The sequence below is a fragment of the Trachemys scripta genome, chromosome 5, assembly GCF_013100865.1.
Source record: "Trachemys scripta elegans isolate TJP31775 chromosome 5, CAS_Tse_1.0, whole genome shotgun sequence".
NCBI lineage: Eukaryota > Metazoa > Chordata > Testudines > Emydidae > Trachemys > Trachemys scripta.
The window spans coordinates 96,253,386-96,273,673 of NC_048302.1; the positions used below are offsets into that span (position 1 = coordinate 96,253,386).

Consider the following 20,288-nt stretch of genomic DNA (forward strand, 5'->3'; position numbering starts at 1 on the left):
CTAAGAGCTGCGCAGCCACTGGGCGCGGGGAAGACCCGGGCAGGACCCCGGCCACACCAGGCGTGTGTCGGGTGCGTGCCCTTGTCCCTGGGCTCGAGCGAGGGGAGGGGGGCTGGTGCCTGTGGCCCTGACACCCCGACCGTGCTCAAGCTGCCATACAGGGGACGCGGTGGTGAGCAGCCCCCGGCTGCCCCCTCCTCCTCCCCCCCTTCTTTCTGGCCCGTCGGGATCGGCCAGCCCCCGCCGCCGGCCGGCTCCGGACCGCTGCTGGTTTTGGCGCCAAGCGGGAGGCGGCGCTGGTGCGGTCGTGCCCGGTACTGCCTGCCCCGCCGCCGCCCTGCCTGAGCTGGGCACAAGGCGCGAGAGAGACGAGCCGGGGCGCGGGCTCTATTGCCAGGCTGGGGCGGGGATCCCGGCTGGGCGGCGCTGCTGGGCCAGGCCCCGGGGGGTGGGGGGAAGAGTAGCGCGGAGCCTCCTCCTGGGCTGTTCTTCCCCGGCCGGACGGAGAGCGGCACTGTGTCCCCGCGGCGCGGCGCACGCTCCGCCTGAGCCGCCCCCTCTCACCCCCGCTCCTGCCGCCGCCGAGCAGCCTCCTCCCCCCACCTCTCCCCGGGCAGGAGCCGCCGCCGCCGCACCGCGGAGCAAGGAGGCAGCGGGAGCAGCCAGGGCGCCGGCCGGCCGGCGGTGGCGGAGCAGCAGCACCCACCCGGCACGGAGGCTACTCAATGCTGCACCTTCCGGAGCTGCATGAGGTAAAGGCGGCTCCGGGTCCCGCTTCCCTCCTCCCCGCCCCGCGGCAGCACTGGGGGAGGGGGGCTCTTTGTAGGCTTCGCAGAGCTAGTTGGGTGAGGGGCTCCGGGGCGGGGAGGGGGGCTGGGGCTGTGGGCACCTGAAGTTGAAGGAACAAATGTAAAGTGGAGAGTGGCCTGGTCCCCTCCTGGGGGGGCTGCCCCCCTCTCCGGGGGGAGGTAGGGGCCAGGTGTGGGGCTCAGCACTTAGCTGCGCGGGGCTGGCTGGCCGGCAGCGGGGTTTTGTTTAGGATCCCAGCCACCTCCTTCCTTCCCCCCCTCTCCTGTTGGTCTCTTTGCCTCCTGATAGTTTTGAGGCCTAACTGCTTAGGCCTCGTCTCCCAGGTCTGAGGCTTCTGTGACGGCCCCAGAGACACGCTGAGGCCAGGATTTGGCCCTCCCCGACCCCCCTTGGGCTATAATGGGCCTTAAACTTGGGGCATCCTTTGATCTGGGTTAAAATTTCATTGTAAAATACGAGGCTGCAAACTAATAATGTTGGGCTGGAGAAGCCCCGCACTGAAAGGAGGCGCTGGAGGAGGCTGGAAAGGCAGGAGTTTGGGGGAGAGAGGTGGCTTTGTGAGGGGCGTCAGTGAAGCCCTCCCGAAGGGGTGGGGGTGCAGGATTTTTGCCCTCATGATATTAAGTGGGGCCTTCTGTGAATTGAGGTTTAGAAATGGAAAAAGAGGGCTGAAAGTCGTCTCTGTTCCGCTGAACTTTTGTTTTCTGACCGATAGAGGCCGGTAGAGGACTGTGGAGAAGGAAAGTTTATAACCAGTGGCACCAGGATGGACTTTCCTGCTACCCAACCAAAACCTCCTGCCGATGGCAAGATCATCTACTATCCTCCCGGAGTAAAGGAGATCACAGACAAAATTACTAACGATGAGGTGGTCAAACGGTTGAAGGTAAGTGTTTCTTCTCCTCACCTCTCCGCATTTGCCCCTTTAAGCACTACCCAAACTAAACAAACATTTTCATCTCTGCCTTGGGAGCTACAGAGTTTTTTTTATGTAGTTGAGATGCATATCACTTACCTCCAGATCCTCCTGGCAAAATTTGTATTATTTCTTTTTCAAAGGTTTATGATTTACTTTTATCACTTTGGTACCATATTGCCATGTCTGCTTTTATACATTCACCTAAAGTGGTGAGGGGTTGAATCATCAGTTTACTAATTTGTGTGTTTTGTAAGCTAATATTTTAATTTGGCATGAAATAAATTAAACTTCCCACAAGGGGTCAGAAGTGGAATTGCAAATATGGATTACAGGAAGCTAAATTTGTTTTTAAATGTGACGATTATTGAGAGTTCCAGGGTTTTGAAAGATATGTCATAGTCCAAGCATGGCATGATGGGAGTTGATTATATTACACGCAAGTAATTGTAGTTTAGAAAGCTGGCTATTATTGATTATAAAGTTACTTGTCATTAATTTATAGCACGTTACAAACGTAGAAGCTGTATTTCTAGAGTTTCACGACCAGACTTATGCTTCTTTGTGCACACACTGCTGCTGAATTATATAAAGATTATGAAGTTTTGTGTTCGGACTATTCAGGGCTTGTCTACACTTGAGGGTTAATTCAGATCAAGGTAGCATGTGGATTTAGAGTGAAATGGCTGTTCTGGAATAATGTCATGTGTAGATAAGCCCATAGTGTAAATAAAGTCACAAAGTTTTTAAACTTTCATAAGTAAGAGGGATTGTCACAAGTATTTTTCTCTCCCTTTTTTTTGTTTCTTGTTTTGTGGACTCTGAGGTGTACAGATGGCTTTAAATCAATTTTTTTCAAGTGCAGAACATACAAATTTGCCTTGTTAACTTTTGAGCCAGGGCATATTATTTTTAAATGTATGCTAAATATAGAGGATAAAGTCAGGTATTGATTAAATATCTGGGTCACTCAATTGGTAGTATTGTGGTCTTTGGGCCAGAGAGTTGAAGATTCAAGTCTTAAGCTAGGATTTGGGTCCATGCTCAGGATGGATGGTATACTATGTAGTACTAGAAGGTTTCTGGCTGTCTAATTTGATTATATGGCACCCATCACTGTAGTAGCTGGGTGTCTTACAAGTATTGAAAAACAGAACTAACAAATTATTCTTTAATTCTGTAGAAGAAGTAACTTGATTAGTTTTATAGTTGATGTGAAAAAATATTCCTCTGTATACATTTAAAAAATATATTTAAGAAATAAGTTTTGCATTTAATTCTGGAAGTTGCAAAGCCTGTGGTTATCTCTTGCATAAGTGAGTTCCATAGTGTGGTTCCATCTCTTGTGAAAGCTCTATCTCTTGCACTCATGAGCCTCACCAAAAGTTAATTTTTTTCATTGTTCCAGTGGAACATAATTGTGGGGGTCATGATTGTAGAGGAAATGTCTCCGGACTGGCTCTGGCTAACTATGTTTTGTTTGTTTGGACAGAGATCTTGAATTGGAGTCTATAGAGAATGGGGAGCTAGTGTAGTGTGGAGAACATGGGTAAAATGCCATTCCTAGATAATTGTAATATCAAGTCTGGAAGTCATGAATGTATAGATTACTGTGGCCAAGTCTATGTATGATGAGATATGGCATAATTTTCTGGAAGAGGGTGTTTTTCTCCCCTTTTCTGTAAGAAAGCATGCTCTTTTAAAAACAAACATAAACTTATTTCCAATGGAGTTTTAAAAAGTTAGTTTGTAGGTTTTGAAAAAACAAACCTTTACAATTTAAAAGCAGCAAAGAGTCCTGTGGCACCTTATAGACTAACAGACGTAGTGGAGCATGAGCTTTCGTGGGTGAATGCCCACTTCGTCGGATGCATCCGACGAAGTGGGCATTCACCCACGAAAGCTCATGCTCCACTACGTCTGTTAGTCTATAAGGTGCCACAGGACTCTTTGCTGCTTTTACAGATCCAGACTGACACAGCTACCCCTCTGATACTTTACAATTTAGGCATAAATTAACCTGACAGTGTACCTTGAAGCTGAGGTCTCTGCCAGTCTCTGGTGGCTGCCCATGAGTAAACTAAAAATGCTATGGCTCTCTTTGGAAAAATTAGAGTATGACTTTGTGTTTTGGCCATCTTTGGGCCTGTCCACACAGTTTTTAATTCTAGTCTAACCGGTGAAAGCCACAGTCAACTTAACTGGTTACAAAACCATTATTTGATTTGTCTGTACAGCTTTCTGCAATCAAAACTGAATTTTGTCATCTAGACCTAATACTTGTAATAATGTGCTTTTATTATTACTACTATTACTATTTATTTATTTATTTATTTATTATGGCAGCTTGAGTAATTCTGGGAACCTATGTTGGTGCCATAGTTGGAGGTGTGTCCATACTGCAGAACTGTGTGCCTAATTGGTTAAACTAAAGAGTGTGCCACACTAGATAGCTAGCAGGTGGTGGACAGTTAAGATTCATATGTTAACCATGTACTGTGTGGATACAAACTGTGTTTTAAGCCAGATGTGCCTCTAACTAGTTAAAGACACTGTAAAAAGTTGCTATACCTCTACCCCGATATAACACAACCCGATATAACACGAATTTGGATATAATGCGGTAAAGTAGCGCTCCGGGGAGGCGGGGCTGAATGCTCTGGTGGATCAAAGCAAGTTTCACCTATAACGCGGTAAGATTTTTTTGGCTCCCGAGGACAGCGTTATATCGGGGTAGAGGTGTATCTACCAACAAGTTCCAGAGTTAAGTGAATTATCCCAAATAAAAATGTCAGTTTACCTACACTGTCACTACACGATCAGTATTTAATTCTTTACTTTGTAAAGTGCTTTGGGATAACTTAAGCATGGAAGTCGTTTTATAAATTCACATTTGGCTCTGTTGTAGATTAACTTATTAAAATAGCTTTTTAAATTGTCCATAGTTAAATAAGAACATAAGACTTGTCATACTGGGTCAGACCAATAGTTCGTCTAGTCAAGCATCCTGTCTTCTGACAGTGGTCAATGCCAGATTGTTCAGAGGGAATGAATAGAACAGTGCAATTATCAAATGATCCCCTCCTGTCCAGTCCCAGCTTCTCACAGGCAGCGGTTGAGGGACACCTGGAGCATAGGATTGCATCCCTGACTATCTTGGCTGATAGCCACTAATGGATTGTCCTTCATGAACTTATCTAATTCTTTTTTGAGCCCAGTTATAGTTTTGGCTTTCACAACATCCCCTGGTAATAAATTCACAGGTTGACTGGGCATTGTGTGAAGAAGCATTTACTTATGCTTATTTTAAACCTGTTGCCTGTTAATTTCATTGGGTGAACCCTGGTTCTTGTGTTATGTGAAGGGGTATATTAACACTTCCTTACTCACTTTCTCCATACCGTTCACGATTATAGCCCTCTATCATATCTTTCCTTAGTCGTCATTTTTCTAAATTAAACAGTCCCAGTCTTTTTAATCTCTTCTCATATGGAAGCTGCTGCATATCCCTGGTAATATTTGTTGCCCATCTCTGAACCTTTTCTGATTCTAATGCATCTTGTTTTGGGATGGGGCAATCAGAACTGCATGCAGTATTCAAGGTGTTGGCATACCATGGATTTATATAGTAGCATTATGATATTTACTGTTTTATCATCTGTCCCTTTTTAATGGTACCTAACATTCTGTTGGCTTTTTTGACTACCATTGCTCATTGAGAAGACGTATTCAGAGAAGTATCCACTATGGCGCCAAGATTTTTCTTGAGTGGTAACAGCTAATTTAGATCCCATCATTTTGTACTTTTAGATTTGGGATTATTTTTTCCAATATGCATTACTTCGCACTTATCAACATTGCCTTTCATCTGCCATTTTGTTGTCCAGTCACCCAGTTTTGTGAGATTGCTTTGTAACTCTTCGCAGTCAGCTTTGGACTTAACTATCTTAAGTGATTTTGTATCATCTGCAAACTTTTCCACCTCACTGTTCACCCCCTTTTCCAGATAATTTATGAATTTGTTGAACAGCACCTGTCCTAGTAAAGTAGCGTGACCAGATAGCAAGTGTGAAAAATCAGGACCGGGAGTGGGGGAAAATAGATGCCTGTATAAGAAAAAACCCCAACTATCGTGACTGTCCCTATAAAATCAAGACATCTGGTCACCCTATAGTAAAGATCCCTGGGGGACACAACTATTTATCTCTCTCCATTTATTCCTGCATTTTGTTTCCTATTTTTTACCCAGTTATGAGAAGACCTTCTCTCTTATGTCATGACTGCTTACTTTGCTTAAGGGCCTTTGGTATCGGATCTTGTCAAAGGCTTTCTGAAAGTCCAAGTATGTTATATCAGCTTGTCCACTCTTTTGTTGATACTATTAAAGAATTCTAAGAGATAGCTGAGGCATGATTTCCCTTTATAAAGCCATGTTGACTCTTCCCCAACATATGTTCATCTGTGTCTCTGATAATTCTGTTCTGTTCTATCATTTCAAACAGTTTGCCTGGTACTAAAGGTAGGATTAGTGGGGTATAATTGCCGGGATCGCCTCTGGAGCTTTTATAAAAAGTTGGGGTCTCATTAGTTATCAGCCGGTGATCTGATATAGAGGCTGATTTAAGCAATAAGTTACATACCAGAGTTAGTGGTTCTGGAATTTCATATTTGAGTTTTTTCAGAACTCTTGGGTGCTTGATTACTGTTTAATTTATCACTTTTGTTCCAAAACCTCCTCTACTGACACCTCAATCTGGAACAGTTCCTCCGATTTGCCACATAAAAAGAATGGCTAAGATTTGGGGATCTGTCTCACATCCTTTGCAGTGAATACTTATGCAGAAAATTCATTTAGCTTCTATGGAACAACCTTGTCTTCCTTGAGTGTTCCTTTAGCACTGTGATTGTCCAGTGGCACCCCACTGATTGTTCATCAAGCTTTCTGCTTCTGTTTTGCTTAAAAAAAAAAATGATTTGCTGTTAGTTTGTGTGTCTTTTGCTCGTTGCTCTTCAAATTCTTTTTGGCCTGCCTAATTATACTTTTACACTTGACTTGCCAGAGTTTATGCACATTTTTATTTTCATTGGTAGGATTTGACTTCCAGTTTTCAAAGGATGCCTCTTTGCCTCTAACCACCTCTTTTATTCGGCTGTTTAGCCATAGTGGCCTTTTTTTGGTCTTCTTACTATTTGTTTTTTATTTGGGGTATACATTTAGTTGGAGTCTATATTATGGTGTTTTTAAATAGTTACCATGCAGCTTGCAGGCATTTCACCTTTGTAACTGTTCCTTTTAATTTCTTTTTAACTAGCTTCCTCATTTTTTGTAGTTCCCCTTTTTGAAGTTAAGTGCTATTATGGTATTTCCCCCCCTACAAGGTTGTTAAATTTAATTATGTTATGGTCGCTGTTACCAAGCAGTTCAGCTATATTACTTCTTGGACCAGATCCTGTGCACCACTTAGCACTAATATTGCCAAATGTCTTTTCAAAGTCCATACTTGGTTATTCTTGGCAATGTAAACAAAAATCTCTGATATAACTTCACCAGTCACATGGGAAAACTTTAATATATTTACATATAAATTGATATAATTACCATCAATATTATTCACTAGTAACTTAATGATAGACTTACTTATAATTTTGACTTAATAATGGCATTTTAACAAATGTTTACATAATGAGTGGTGCAAAACTGTCTGAGGTCGTCATGCTTTATGTATCTTCTGTACCACTCCTTACCATTATCTACCTGTTGAATTATTTTTAGTAAAAAGAGAGCAAGAAATGTGACCAGCTCAGACACAGTTTTGCACATTCACTATGCAGTTTGGGAAGTTTAAGTTTATGACAAGGCTGGGGGGAGGAAAGGCACTTTACAGTGTTTGTTTTTATATAGAGCCATTAATGTAAACAGTACTGTATAGTACCACCTACTATACAGTACTGTTTACACTAATGGCTCTATATAAAATGTACCAAATGTCTAATAGGTCCCTGCCTCAAGAGATTTAGTCAGAGGCTCAGTAGGTACCATACAGTACAGAAAAATTATAAAACAGTAAAAGTGCATTATATACTGAATACTTAATGGAATTGGTAGAGGGTTTTTTGAAGGAAAGGAGAGAGGGGAATACATTTTCAGAGTACAAATTTAAACAAATCCTTGCAACATACTTTTTGAGGTAGGTTTACAAACCTATTTTATATGTGACAATGGAGATCTGTAGAGATTAAGACTTGTCTCAGGCCATGTAACTGTGTGACAGAGATGAGATTAGAATTTTGAAGTTTTTTTTCTCTCCCTTGTGATCAGTTAATTCAGGGGTCGGCAACCTTTGGGGAGTGGTGTGCCGAGTCTTCATTTATTCACTCTAATTTAAGATTTCGCGTGCCAGTAATACATATTAATGTTTTTAGAAGGTTTCTTTCTATAAGTCTATAATATATAACTAAACTATTGTTGTATGTAAAGCAAATAAGGTTTTTTAAATGTTTAAGAAGCTTCATTTAAAATTAAATTAAAATGCAGAGCCCCCCCGGACCGGTGGCCAGGATCCGGGCAGTGTGAGTGCCACTGAAAATCAGCTCGTGTGCCGCCTTTGGCACGCATGCCATAGGTTGCCTACTCCTGAGTTAGACACTACTTTCCTTTATGTAAGGAAGACCGGTGCTGGCTCAGTGTTTAATGTGATGGTTCCTTCATTTTGGAACTCACTATTTTATCATTCCCTTCTCTAGGACCTGGTCCATTAGTACCTGGATTAGTTAGCATTTGCAGCATATTTGGAAGTTGCTTTTCCCCAGGATTTTGGTTAGGGCATGGGCTGACGGCTGGAGGAGTTTGGATAGACTTTATTTATCCACATATTAGCTGATAGATCTTTGTGTCGACATAGGATGAGCAGTTCCTTTCCCCTTTCCTGCTTGCTTGTCTTGTCTAGTTTTATATTATGAGCTCCTTGGAGCAGGGCTTTTGTTCTGTTTGGAATGTGCTATTGGAAATAATTACTTTTAATAATACAATATGTTTTATATTATGTGTGTTAATTTATGGAATGGGTGCTTCGAGCAAAGGAAGAGGCTCTCTAAAAGTGTCTAAACATATGGAAGTAGTCATGTTGAGAGTACCTGAAGAATATGAATTGGTGTGTTATCTATGGAGAGAATCTGGTAACTGGTTTTGGACATTAATGTGTTGGAGATTTTTTTGTGTGTGCTTGCTTTTTGAGAAAAAATGTATCTGTATTAAGTACCTTAATTGATAATTGTAGCCAACTAGTACTTAATAATGCTGTTTTTCCAATAACATAACTGAAATTCCAGGTCTTATCAGTATTTTCATGACTTAGGGCCCCAATCCTGCAAACACTTACTTCTATCCTTAACTTTATGCAATGCGTAGTCTTGTTGAGGTTGGTGGGATTAAAAATTGTAAAATTAAGCACATGCTTAAGTGTTAGCAAGATTTGAGGCTTACAGGAAAAGAGTAGCCTGGTTATTATAGAGATCCATAGATAATTATTCTAGACTTCAAAAACTTTGATTAATTGTACTTATAGTTGCAGTAAAGTTGCACTGGCAAACTGAGTTTGCAAATGTTCTTGAGCTATTGTTGGGTACACAAGCCTAGGGCCAAATTCCTATTTTTTAGTTTACTCCGTCTAATTCTTTCAGTTAGTTTTACAGTTGTAACAATCAAGTTTCTCATTAACTAGGACAGATCACTAGTCAGTGTATAAGAAATCATGGTCTGGCTTTCTTTTTATTAAAACAACAAGAGCAAAACAGAATGCAAGTATGTATGTTTTGCAAGCTCTCTGACTACTAATCCTAAAGCATTCACCTTGTGTAGGCTTCCAATTCACCCAAATATTATTGGTCCATTGTAAAATAAAGGAATAAAGTACTTCATTTTTGACCACAGTAATTTTCTTATTCCAAGTGCAGCAGATACTAATGGCAAACTCACATCTCCAGCATTACTGTGATGGTCTCCTGGCAACAAGAGGGTAAGTTTATTAAAACAAGAGGGTCCCCAATGATCGAATGTGTGCATCAGCCCTGGTGTAGTTTGCCTAGTTTTATGGTCAGCCTAGTCAATAACCCCTTATAGTACTTTGCCTTAGGCATTATTTAATGGACACTATTCAAGGCCTACCCTGAATAAAGAATTATTAATTTTCTCATGGACTTTTCTATGGTGCTCCCTGCTATGGAATTGGAGTGTTTCGCAAACACACATGAATTAATCTTCATAACACCCCTTTGTGAAGTGAGAAGATGTACTATCCCTATTTTACAGATGGGGACCTGAAGCATGGAGAGATTAAGGTCAGAAGTGCTAATTCATTTTGGGTGCCCAATTTGAGATGCCTAGGACCTGTTTTTTTAACGGTACTAAGCATTGTGTATATCACTTAATATGGTCAAAGTACAGCTCCCATTGACTTCAGTTACAGCTGTGAGTGCTCAGCACTCCTGGAAATCAGTCCCCAGGGTCTCAAGTTGGGCACCTAGAAAATAAGGAACACACAATTAATGATCATCTGTGAAAAGTTTTTAGTTTTAAGTGACTTGACTATCATCATTACATTGGAATTGTGTCACAGGGATAGAATCTAGTTCTTCAGGGCAGCATTCAACTGCCTTAACCATGAGGCCATTTTTTCTCTTACTGCTTTATTCACTGCACACCTTAATATAAATATAAATATAATGGAGATATCCTATCTCCTAGAACTGGAAGGGACCTTGAAAGGTCATCAAGTCCAGCCCCCTGCCTTCACTAGCAGGACCAAGTACTGATTTTGCCCCGGTCCCCAAGTGGCCCCCTCAAGGATTAAACTCACAACCCTGGGTTTAGGGAGAGGAAAGATGGTCCAATGATTAGGGTGTTTGGGAAACCTGGGTTAAATTCTTAGAAACCTTGCACTTTTGGGGGTCCTCTGCTCAGTGTCCCCTTCTAATTTTTAATCTTTCACCTTCATTCCTATTCCTTTTTTCTCATTTGTTGTCCCAAGAAATCATTTGTGGCTTGGGCTCAGTGGTCCCTCCCCCTTGGCTGAATGGTATAGGAAAGGTAGACTGGAAACTTCTGTTGTGCCTGTCTCATAACATAAGAACAAGGGGACATTTGATAAATTGGGAAATTTAAAACTGATATTTTTTTCATACAGTATATAATTAAACTGTGGAGCTTGCTGCCACAGGAAATCATTGAGGCCAAGGTCTTAACAAGATTCTAAAAGGGATGGGACTTTTATATGGCGTATCAATAGTTTTCATAATTAATTACAATAAGTTTTGTGAAAGGGATATTAAACCTTGTGCTTTAGGGCTTAAGCCAACCACCAACTATTTGAGATCAGGATTAGAGCTAATGTTGTGTGTGTGTGTGCACCTAGGGGTGCAGATATCCCACATCTGCCTATTCCTGGGTTCTTGTACCTTTGTCTGAATCATTTGGACTAGAACCTAGATGACCTAGGGTATGATCTAGAATCACAGTTCTTACATTCCTAATGCATTTGTTCCAAACTTGTGCATCGGAAACCTTTATGCCAGCACATACCAATTTGTATTTTACTTTGTATAAGATTAAACGTTAGTCTTTTTTTTTTTTTTTTTTGTATTGGGATAATGCCTAGAGCAATGGTCTCCAACCTTTTAATGCCCAAGATCACTTTTTGAATATAAGGGCAACCCAGGATCTACCCTGCCTCTTCTCCAAAGCCCTGCCCTGCTAACTTCATTCTCCCCTCTCTCCGTTGCTCGCTTTCCCCCACCCTCAGTCACTTTCACTGGGCCAGGGTAGGGGTTTGGGAGGGGGTACGGGCCCTGGGCTGGGGCCAAGGGGTTCAGAGTGTGTGGGGGGGCTCTGGGCTGAGCCTGGAGCAGGGGTTTGGGGGGGATGTGGGGTGCAAGCTCTAGGAGGGAGTTGGGTGCAGGAGGGGGCTCCGGGATGAGGCAGAGTGTTGGGGTGCAGTAGGGGGTATAGGGTGCTGGCTCTGGGAGCGGGCTCCAGGCTGGGGCAGAGTGTTGGGATGCAGGATGGGGTACAGGATGCTGGCTCTGGGAGGGGCTGGGGGTTGGGGCCTGGCGGGAGGCCACACAGGACTTGCCTCCGATGGCTCCTGTTTGGCGGCAGGCGCAGTGAGGTTAAGGCAGGCTCCCTGCCTACCCCGGCCCCACACCGCTCCCGGAAAGAGCCAACGCCCCACTGCGGCCCCTAGGGGAGAGTGGGGGACACATGGTTCTGCGTGTTGACCCTCTCTGCAAGCACTGCCCCTGCAGCTCTCCAGACCAATGGGAGCTGTGGGGGAGGTGCTTGCAGGCAGGAGCAGAGTGTGGAGGGAGACCCTTGCCCCCCTGGGGCCGCGCTGGCCACTTCCAGGAGAGCTGTGGGGGCGGGGTAAGCAAGGAGTCTGCTGTAGCGGCAGCCACGTTACACCGCCAGAGATCACGATTGACTGAGAGATCCTCTAGGATCGACCAGTCGATTGCTATCAACCGGTTGGTGACCATTGGCCTTGAGGCTTCAGCTGAGATCAGATCCACATTGTATAAGATTACAAACACATGGTAAAAGACAGTCCCTGCCCAGAAGAGTTTACAATCTAAAAAGACAAGGCAGATGAATGGTGGGAGAAGCTTTCCTGGGGACACTGGAAACAGCCTCTGAGTCATGGCTGAGGTGGCTCTTTAGCAGTGGTCACCAACTGGTCGATCGCGATCAACTGGTCGATCCTAAAGGATCTCCCAGTTGATCGCGATCTCTGGTGGTGTTGACTACCCTGGCCCCACGCCGTGGCCAGTGTGGCCCTGGGGATCGGGGGGGAGGGGGGGGGTGTAGGAGTCTGCCCCTGCGCACTGCTCCTGTCTGCAAGCACCGTACCCGCACCTCCCATTGGCTGGGAATGGGGAGCTGTGGCCAATGGGAGCTGCGGGGATGGTGCTTGCAGAGAGGGGCAGCGCCATCTGCCCCCTTTCCCCAGGGGCCACAGGAGCGCATTGGCCCCTTTCGGGAGTGGCGTGGGGCTGGGGTAGGCAGGGAGCCTACCTTAGCAGCAGCCATGCTACGCTGCCGACTGGGAGACACCGGAGATAAATGCTGCCCAGTGGGAGGCTGCACCCCAGCCCTGAGCCCCCTCCCAGAGCCAGCACCCAAACCCCCTCCTGCACCCTTGCCCCAGCCCTGACCCCCCCCCCCGAGCCAGCACCCTGTACCCATTCTTGTACCCCAACACTGCCCCAGCCTGGAGCCCCCTCCTGCACTCCCTCCCAGAGCTTGCATCCCTCATCCCCTCCTGCACCCCAACCCCCTGTCCCAGGTTCAGCCTCCCACACTGTGAACCCCTTGGCCCCAGCCCTGAGCCCGCATCCCCTCCTGAACCCCTACCCCAGTCTGGTAAAAGTTTGTGAGAGTGAGCGATGGGGGGGAGGGGGGTTGTGTGGGGCGGGGCCTCAGGGAAGGGGTGGGGTAGATCCTGGGTTGCCCTTAAATTCAAAAAGTGATCTAGCCTGTGAAAGGAATAATTGGAGTTTTAAGCTGCAAGCAAGTGCAGTTTGCTTTTAGGAATCTCTGCAATCTGCCTAAAACAACATTTAGGGTGAGAATTTGCTACACATATCCAATTTCTTTAGTATATTAAGCTTAGATTGCATATTTGTTTTATTTGCTAGGTAATCTGCTTTCATCTGTTTGCTAGCCCTTATAATCACTTAAAATCTATCTTTTGTAGTAATAAACTTGTTTTTGTCTAAAACCAGTATGTGGAAATCATAACTTGGGGTAGAAAGCTGTGTATATTCCTTTCCACATTGAGGGAGGGGGCGAATTTCATGAGCTTACTCTGCATAGTTCTCTGTAATGTAATTTTGGGTTTATACTCCACGGGGGGGGGTGCACTTGAGTAACTGGGCAGTTCCTAAACTGAGCCTTCCCATGCAGAGCTGTTCTCAACATCTGTGTGTATTGCTACAGCTGGATTTGTGCTGGCAAAGTGCAATCTGAAGCCTGGGGAAGGGCTTGACAGGCTGCATAGCAGTACCGTGTGAAGGGAACCCAAGCTGATGGGTCAGGTGGGCTCAGTGGTACCCCACTCCCAAATGGCACCCGGGGCGGGGAGAGGGACTTGCCACAAGAAGTTTTATTCCCATTTTACAGATGGAAAAGTGGGGCACAGAGAAGTTGAGGATCACACAGGAGATCTGTGGCAGAGCAGGTATTGAACCCAGATCTCTTGAGTCTTAGTAGCATCTCTTAATCACATGGCCAATCTCCTTCAAATCTGGAAGACTTTATCCTGTCAGATTCAAAGTATTTTAAAATAAAAATTTGGGCCTAAGTCCATGATGTACCACTAAATTTCAAGAGTTAGAAGACATGGTGGATTAAAGATCTGTAAAACATAATATACTTAAAACTTCACATGTTCAAAGTGCTATATAAACATTCATAGATTCATAGATTATAGGACTGGAAGGGACCTCGAGAGGTCATCGAGTCCAGTCCCCTGCCCGCATGGCAGGACCAAATACTGTCTAGACCATCCCTGATAGACATTTATCTAACCTACTCTTAAATATCTCCAGAGACGGAGATTCCACAACCTCCCTAGGCAATTTGTTCCAGTGTTTAACCACCCTGACAGTTAGGAACTTTTTCCTAATGTCCAACCTAGACCTCCCTTGCTGCAGTTTAAACCCATTGTTTCTGGTTCTATCCTTAGAGGCTGAGGTGAACAAGTTCTCTCCCTCCTCCTTATGACACCCTTTTAGATACCTGAAAACTGCTATCATGTCCCCTCTCAGTCTTCTCTTTTCCAAACTAAACAAACCCAGTTCTTTCAGCCTTCCTTCATAGGTCATGTTCTCAAGACCTTTAATCATTCTTGTTGCTCTTCTTTGGACCCTTTCCAATTTCTCCACATCTTTTTTAAAATGCGGCGCCCAGAACTGGACACAATACTCCAGCTGAGGCCTAACCAGAGCAGAGTAGAGCGGAAGAATGACTTCTCGTGTCTTGCTCACAACACACCTGTTAATGCATCCCAGAATCATGTTTGCTTTTTTTGCAACAGCATCACACTGTTGACTCATATTTAGCTTGTGGTCCACTATAACCCCTAGATCCCTTTCTGCCGTACTCCTTCCTAGACAGTCGTTTCCCATTCTGTATGTGTGAAATTGATTTTTCCTTCCTAAGTGGAGCACTTTGCATTTGTCTTTGTTAAACTTCATCCTGTTTACCTCAGCCCATTTCTCCAATTTGTCCAGATCATTTTGAATTATGACCCTGTCCTCCAAAGTAGTTGCAATCCCTCCCAGTTTGGTATCATCCGCAAACTTAATAAGCGTACTTTCTATGCCAATATCTAAGTCGTTGATGAAGATATTGAACAGAGCCGGTCCCAAAACAGACCCCTGCGGAACCCCACTCGTTACGCCTTTCCAGCAGGATTGGGAACCATTAATAACAACTCTCTGAGTACGGTTATCCAGCCAGTTATGCACCCACCTTATAGTAGCCCCATCTAATTTGTATTTGCCTAGTTTATCGATAAGAATATCATGCGAGACCGTATCAAATGCCTTACTAAAGTCTAGGTATACCACATCCACCGCTTCACCCTTATCCACAAGGCTTGTTATCCTATCAAAGAAAGCTATCAGATTGGTTTGACATGATTTGTTCTTCACAAATCCATGCTGGCTGTTCCCTATCACCTTACCACCTTCCAAGTGTTTGCAGATGATTTCCTTAATTACTTGCTCCATTATCTTCCCTGGCACAGAAGTTAAACTAACTGGTCTGTAGTTACCTGGGTTGTTTTTATTTCCCTTTTTATAGATGGGCACTACATTTGCCCTTTTCCAGTCTTCTGGAATCTCTCCCGTCTCCCATGACTTTCCAAAGATAATAGCTAGAGGCTCAGATACCTCCTCTATTAGCTCCTTGAGTATTCTAGGATGCATTTCATCAGGCCCGGGTGACTTGCAGGCATCTAACTTTTCTAAGTGATTTTTAACTTGTTCTTTTTTTATTTTATCCGCTAAACCTACCCCCTTCCCATTAGCATTCACTATGTTAGGCATTCCTTCAGACTTCTCGGTGAAGACCGAAACAAAGAAGTCATTAAGCATCTCTGCCATTTCCAAGTTTCCTGTTACTGTTTCTCCCTCTTCACTAAGCAGTGGGCCTACCCTGTCTTTGGTCTTCCTCTTGCTTCTAATGTATTGATAAAAAGTCTTCTTGTTTCCTTTTATTCCTGTAGCTAGTTTGAGCTCATTTTGTGCCTTTGCCTTTCTAATCTTGCCCCTGCATTCCTGTGTTGTTTGCCTATATTCATCCTTTGTAATCTGTCCTAGTTTCCATTTTTTATAGGACTCCTTTTTATTTTTTAGATCGTGCAAGATCTCGTGGTTAAGCCAAGGTGGTCTTTTGCCACATTTTCTATCTTTCCTAACCAGCGGAATAGCTTGCTTTTGGGCCCTTAATAGTGTCCCTTTGAAAAACTGCCAACTCTCCTCAGTTGTTTTTCCCCTCAGTCTTGATTCCCATGGGACCTTACCTATCAGCTCTCTGAGCTTCCCAAAATCTGCCTTCCTGAAATCCATTGTCTCTATTTTGCTGTTCTCCCTTCTACCCTTCCTTAGAATTGCAAACTCTATGATTTCATGATCACTTTCACCCAGGCTGCCTTCTACTTTCAAATTCTCAACGAGTTCCTCCCTATTTGTTAAAATCAAGTCTAGAACAGCTTCCCCCCAGTAGCTTTTTCAACCTTCTGAAATAAAAAGTGGTCTCCAATGCAGTCCAAGAATTTGTTGGATAGTCTGTGCCCCGCTGTGTTGTTTTCCCAACATATATCCGGATAGTTGAAGTCCCCCATCACCACCAAATCTTGGGCTTTGGATGATTTTGTTAGTTGCTTGAAAAAAGCCTCATCCACCTCTTCCACCTGGTTAGGTGGCCTGTAGTAGACTCCTAGCATGACATCTCCCTTGTTTTTTGCCCCTTTAAGCCTAACCCAGAGACTCTCAACACTTCCGTCTCCTATGTCCATCTCTACCTCAGTCCAAGTGTGTACATTTTTAATATATAAGGCAACACCTCCTCCCTTTTTCCCCTGTCTATCCTTCCTGAGCAAGCTGTACCCATCCACACCAACATTCCAATCATGTGTATTATCCCACCAAGTTTCAGTGATGCCAACAATGTCATAGTTGTATTTATTTATTAGCACTTCCAGTTCTTCCTGCTTATTCCCCACAACATTAATTAACATTATTAATCCTCACAACATTCCTGTGATACATGGTGGTGGTGTAGTATATTGGTACCAGGATATTAGAGAGAGAAGTTAGGTGAGGTAATATCTTTTATGGGGCCAACTTCTGTTGGTGAAAGAGACAATCTTTTGAGCTTACTCAGAGCTCTTCTTCAGGTCTGGAAAACGTATGCAGAATGTCATAGCTAAGTACAAGGTGGAACAGATAGTTTAGCAAGTTCTCTCTCGGTATTTGGGGGAAAGTCTACAACCTTATCTTCCATGAACCTATCCCAGGGACTTTATACATGTTTCCCAAGATACACAAATCGGGGAACCCAGACAGACCTATCACATTTGGTCATGGCACTCTTACTGAAGGAATTATCAGGGTTTATAGAAACTATCCTCAAACCACTTACCACTCAAAGGGCCAGCTTCCTTCATGACACAACAGATTTCCTCCAGAAACTCCACAACATTAACAACCTCCCTCAGAACACCATCTTGAATCATTCCATGTAGTTTTATCCCCATAATGTCACGTATGCTTCTCCTTCCACCAGAAAGCAAAATCTAGTTTTTAAATGAGCGGTAGGTACAAAATAGTTAACAGACTATTAGTTCACAATGGGTACTGAAGCCTTCTTAGTATTTAAAGAAACCAAACTTTGGTCCAGACTCTAACTGATGTAAACATTCTTAGGCCTGGTATACACTAGGAGGTTATGTCAAATTTAGCAGTGCTAATTCGAATTAACCCTGCACCCGTCCACACAACGAAGCTGTTTATTTCGACATAGAGGTCTCTTTAAATCGATTTCTGTACTCCTCCCTGACGAGAGGAGTAGCGCTAAATTCGGCATGGCCATGTCGAATTAGGGTTAGTGTGGACGGAATTCGACGCTAATAGCTCCAGGAGCTATCCCACAGTGCACCACTCTGTTGACGCTCTGGACAGCAGTCCGAGCTCGGATGCTCTGACCAGCCACACAGGAAAAGCCCTGGGAAAATTTAAATTCCTTTTCCTGTCTGGCCAGTTTGAATCTCATTTCCTGTTTGGACATTGTGGCGAGCTCAGCAGCACTGGCAACGATGCAGAGCTCTCCAGCAGAGGTGACCATGCAATCGCAGAATAGAAAGAGGGCCCCAGCATGGACTGATCGGGAAGTCTTGGATCTGATCGCTGTGTAGGGCAATGAGTCTGTGCTTTCGGAGCTCCGATCGAAAAGATGGAATGTGAAGATCTACGAGAAGATCTCAGAAGCCATGACGGAGAGAAGATCCAGCCGGGATGCAATGCAGTGCCGCGTGAAAATCAAGGAGCTGAGACAAGCGTACCAGAAGACCAAAGAGTCAAACAGATGCTCCGGATCCCAGCCCCAGACATGCCATTTCTACGAGGCACTGCATTCCATTCTAGGTGCGGCCGCCACCACTACCCCACCGCTGTCCGTGGACTCTGACGTTGGGGTATTGTCGACGGCCACTTCCTCGGAACTGTTCGTGGACGGGGAAGATGAGGAAGGAGATGAGGAGGACAAGGCAGTCAACAGTGCTTTCAACACTGATTTCCCCGACAGCCAGGATCTCTTCATCACCCTCACGGAGATCCCCTACCAACCCTCCCAAGGCAGTAACCCGGACCGTGAATCAGGGGAAACACCAGTAGGTAAGTGTTTTAAACATTTATTTTCAATAGAATAGGCATGGTATGTTAGCAGTGGGTTTTTAATGATTAGTTTGCCCTAGGCGCTTAACTTTTTAGTCCTTGCCAGTGCAGCTACTGGAAAAGTCTGTTAACATGTCTGGGGATAGAGTAGAAATCCTCCAGGGACATCTCCATGAAGCTCTCCTGGAAGTAATGTAAAAGCCTTTGCATCAGGTTCCTGGGGAGAGTAGCCTTATTGCCTTCTCCATGGTAGGAAACTTTTCTGCGCCAAGCTAGCAGCCGGTACTCCGGTATCATTGCCTGGCAAAGCATGGCGGCATATGGCCCTGGTGTTTGCTGGCATTCACGCAGCATGCAGTCTTTCTCTGCCTCCGTAATTCTCATCAGAGTGATATCACTCATGGTGACCTGCTTTGAATTAGTGGAATTTTAGTATGGGGACTGATTGCCTGTTCCTTTAAATAACTGTAACCGGCGGATTACTGCCATGCGGTGGAGGCGGGGAGGCGAACCGTTCCTGCTGAGTGGTTCGCCGGCAGCATGCAGGGATCTTTCCTGAGGACAGCCGCGACGGGGGTGGGACAGGGGCAGAGTTCATGCTGGCCGGATCGCCGGCAGCAGGAACTGGCCAACGCTAGGAGCATTGCTTGGAACGTGAAAGGAGGGCACTGCTGTAAATTAAGCTTTAAGCAGCCAAAAGTCTACGGTTTACCATGGCCGCCTGCTAGCAGGATTCCGGTGTCCGGCCCCTCTTGTGTGATCTGTACAGCAAGACCCCAGGCACTCAAGGTGAAGACAGAGAATTTGACCTTGTACTGAGTGCACATGTGATAGGTACTGTGCATGGTCTTGTTCACAGAGAGAGTCTATATTCATTGTTTGCAAAAATGTATCTTTTTGAGGAATTCACTCCCTTTTTCCCATCCCACAGCTGCAAGCGTCTTCAGAGCTACCCCGGCATCCCCCTCCCAGAGGCTGGCGCAGATCAGGTGGCGAAAGAAGAGGACACGGGACGAGATGTTCTCAAAACTTATGGTCTGTTCCCGAGCCGAGGCGGCACAGCAGACCCAGTGGAGGGAGAACATGTCACAATACCAGCGATCGCACAGCGAAAGGGAGGACAGGTGGCGACAGGAAGACCAGCAGGTGACTCAAATGCTGCTTGGACTAATGAGGGAGCAAACGGACACGCTCCGGCACCTTGTAGGTGTTCTGCAAGACGGGAGGCAGGAGGACAGAGCCCCCCTGCATTCTATCTCTAACCGCCCTCCCCCGCCACAAAGTCCCATCCCCCCCCCAACCAAAGTCCCAAGAAGGAGGGGCAGCAGGGGCCGTGAAAACAGTCACTCCACCCCCGCAGACTGCTCAAATTGCAGAAGGCTCTCATTCCCAAAGATTTGATACGTCCTTTCCTTCCCTCCAAATGCACCTCACCCAAGCCCCCGTCCCAGTTTCATCCCCTAACTGTGTAGTTCTTAATAAAAAATACGTTTCTGTTAATTACTGTTTCCGTCATGTTCTTTTAGAGGAGAGTGTGTTTGAAGGGGGGGAAGGGGGTTGGTAATTGGAGAGCACAGTCACCTTTACCAGGGTACAGACACGGTTCAGCAGA

The 20,288-nt window shown here is 44.9% G+C and overlaps 1 protein-coding gene across 3 annotated transcripts in view; it reads left to right on the forward strand.

The window, feature by feature from the left end:
• The first annotated feature begins 480 nt into the window (after positions 1-480).
• Positions 481-20,288, forward strand: part of PDS5A (PDS5 cohesin associated factor A) — a 174,483-nt gene continuing 154,675 nt past the window's right edge. Inside the window, exons 1-2 of one of the 3 annotated variants that reach the window (XM_034771311.1) lie at positions 481-752; positions 1,526-1,696. In XM_034771311.1, the coding sequence (XP_034627202.1) occupies positions 726-752; positions 1,526-1,696 (198 nt within the window). In that variant the 5' untranslated portion in view covers positions 481-725. The other 2 variants (XM_034771313.1, XM_034771312.1) reach the window with 2 other exon arrangements.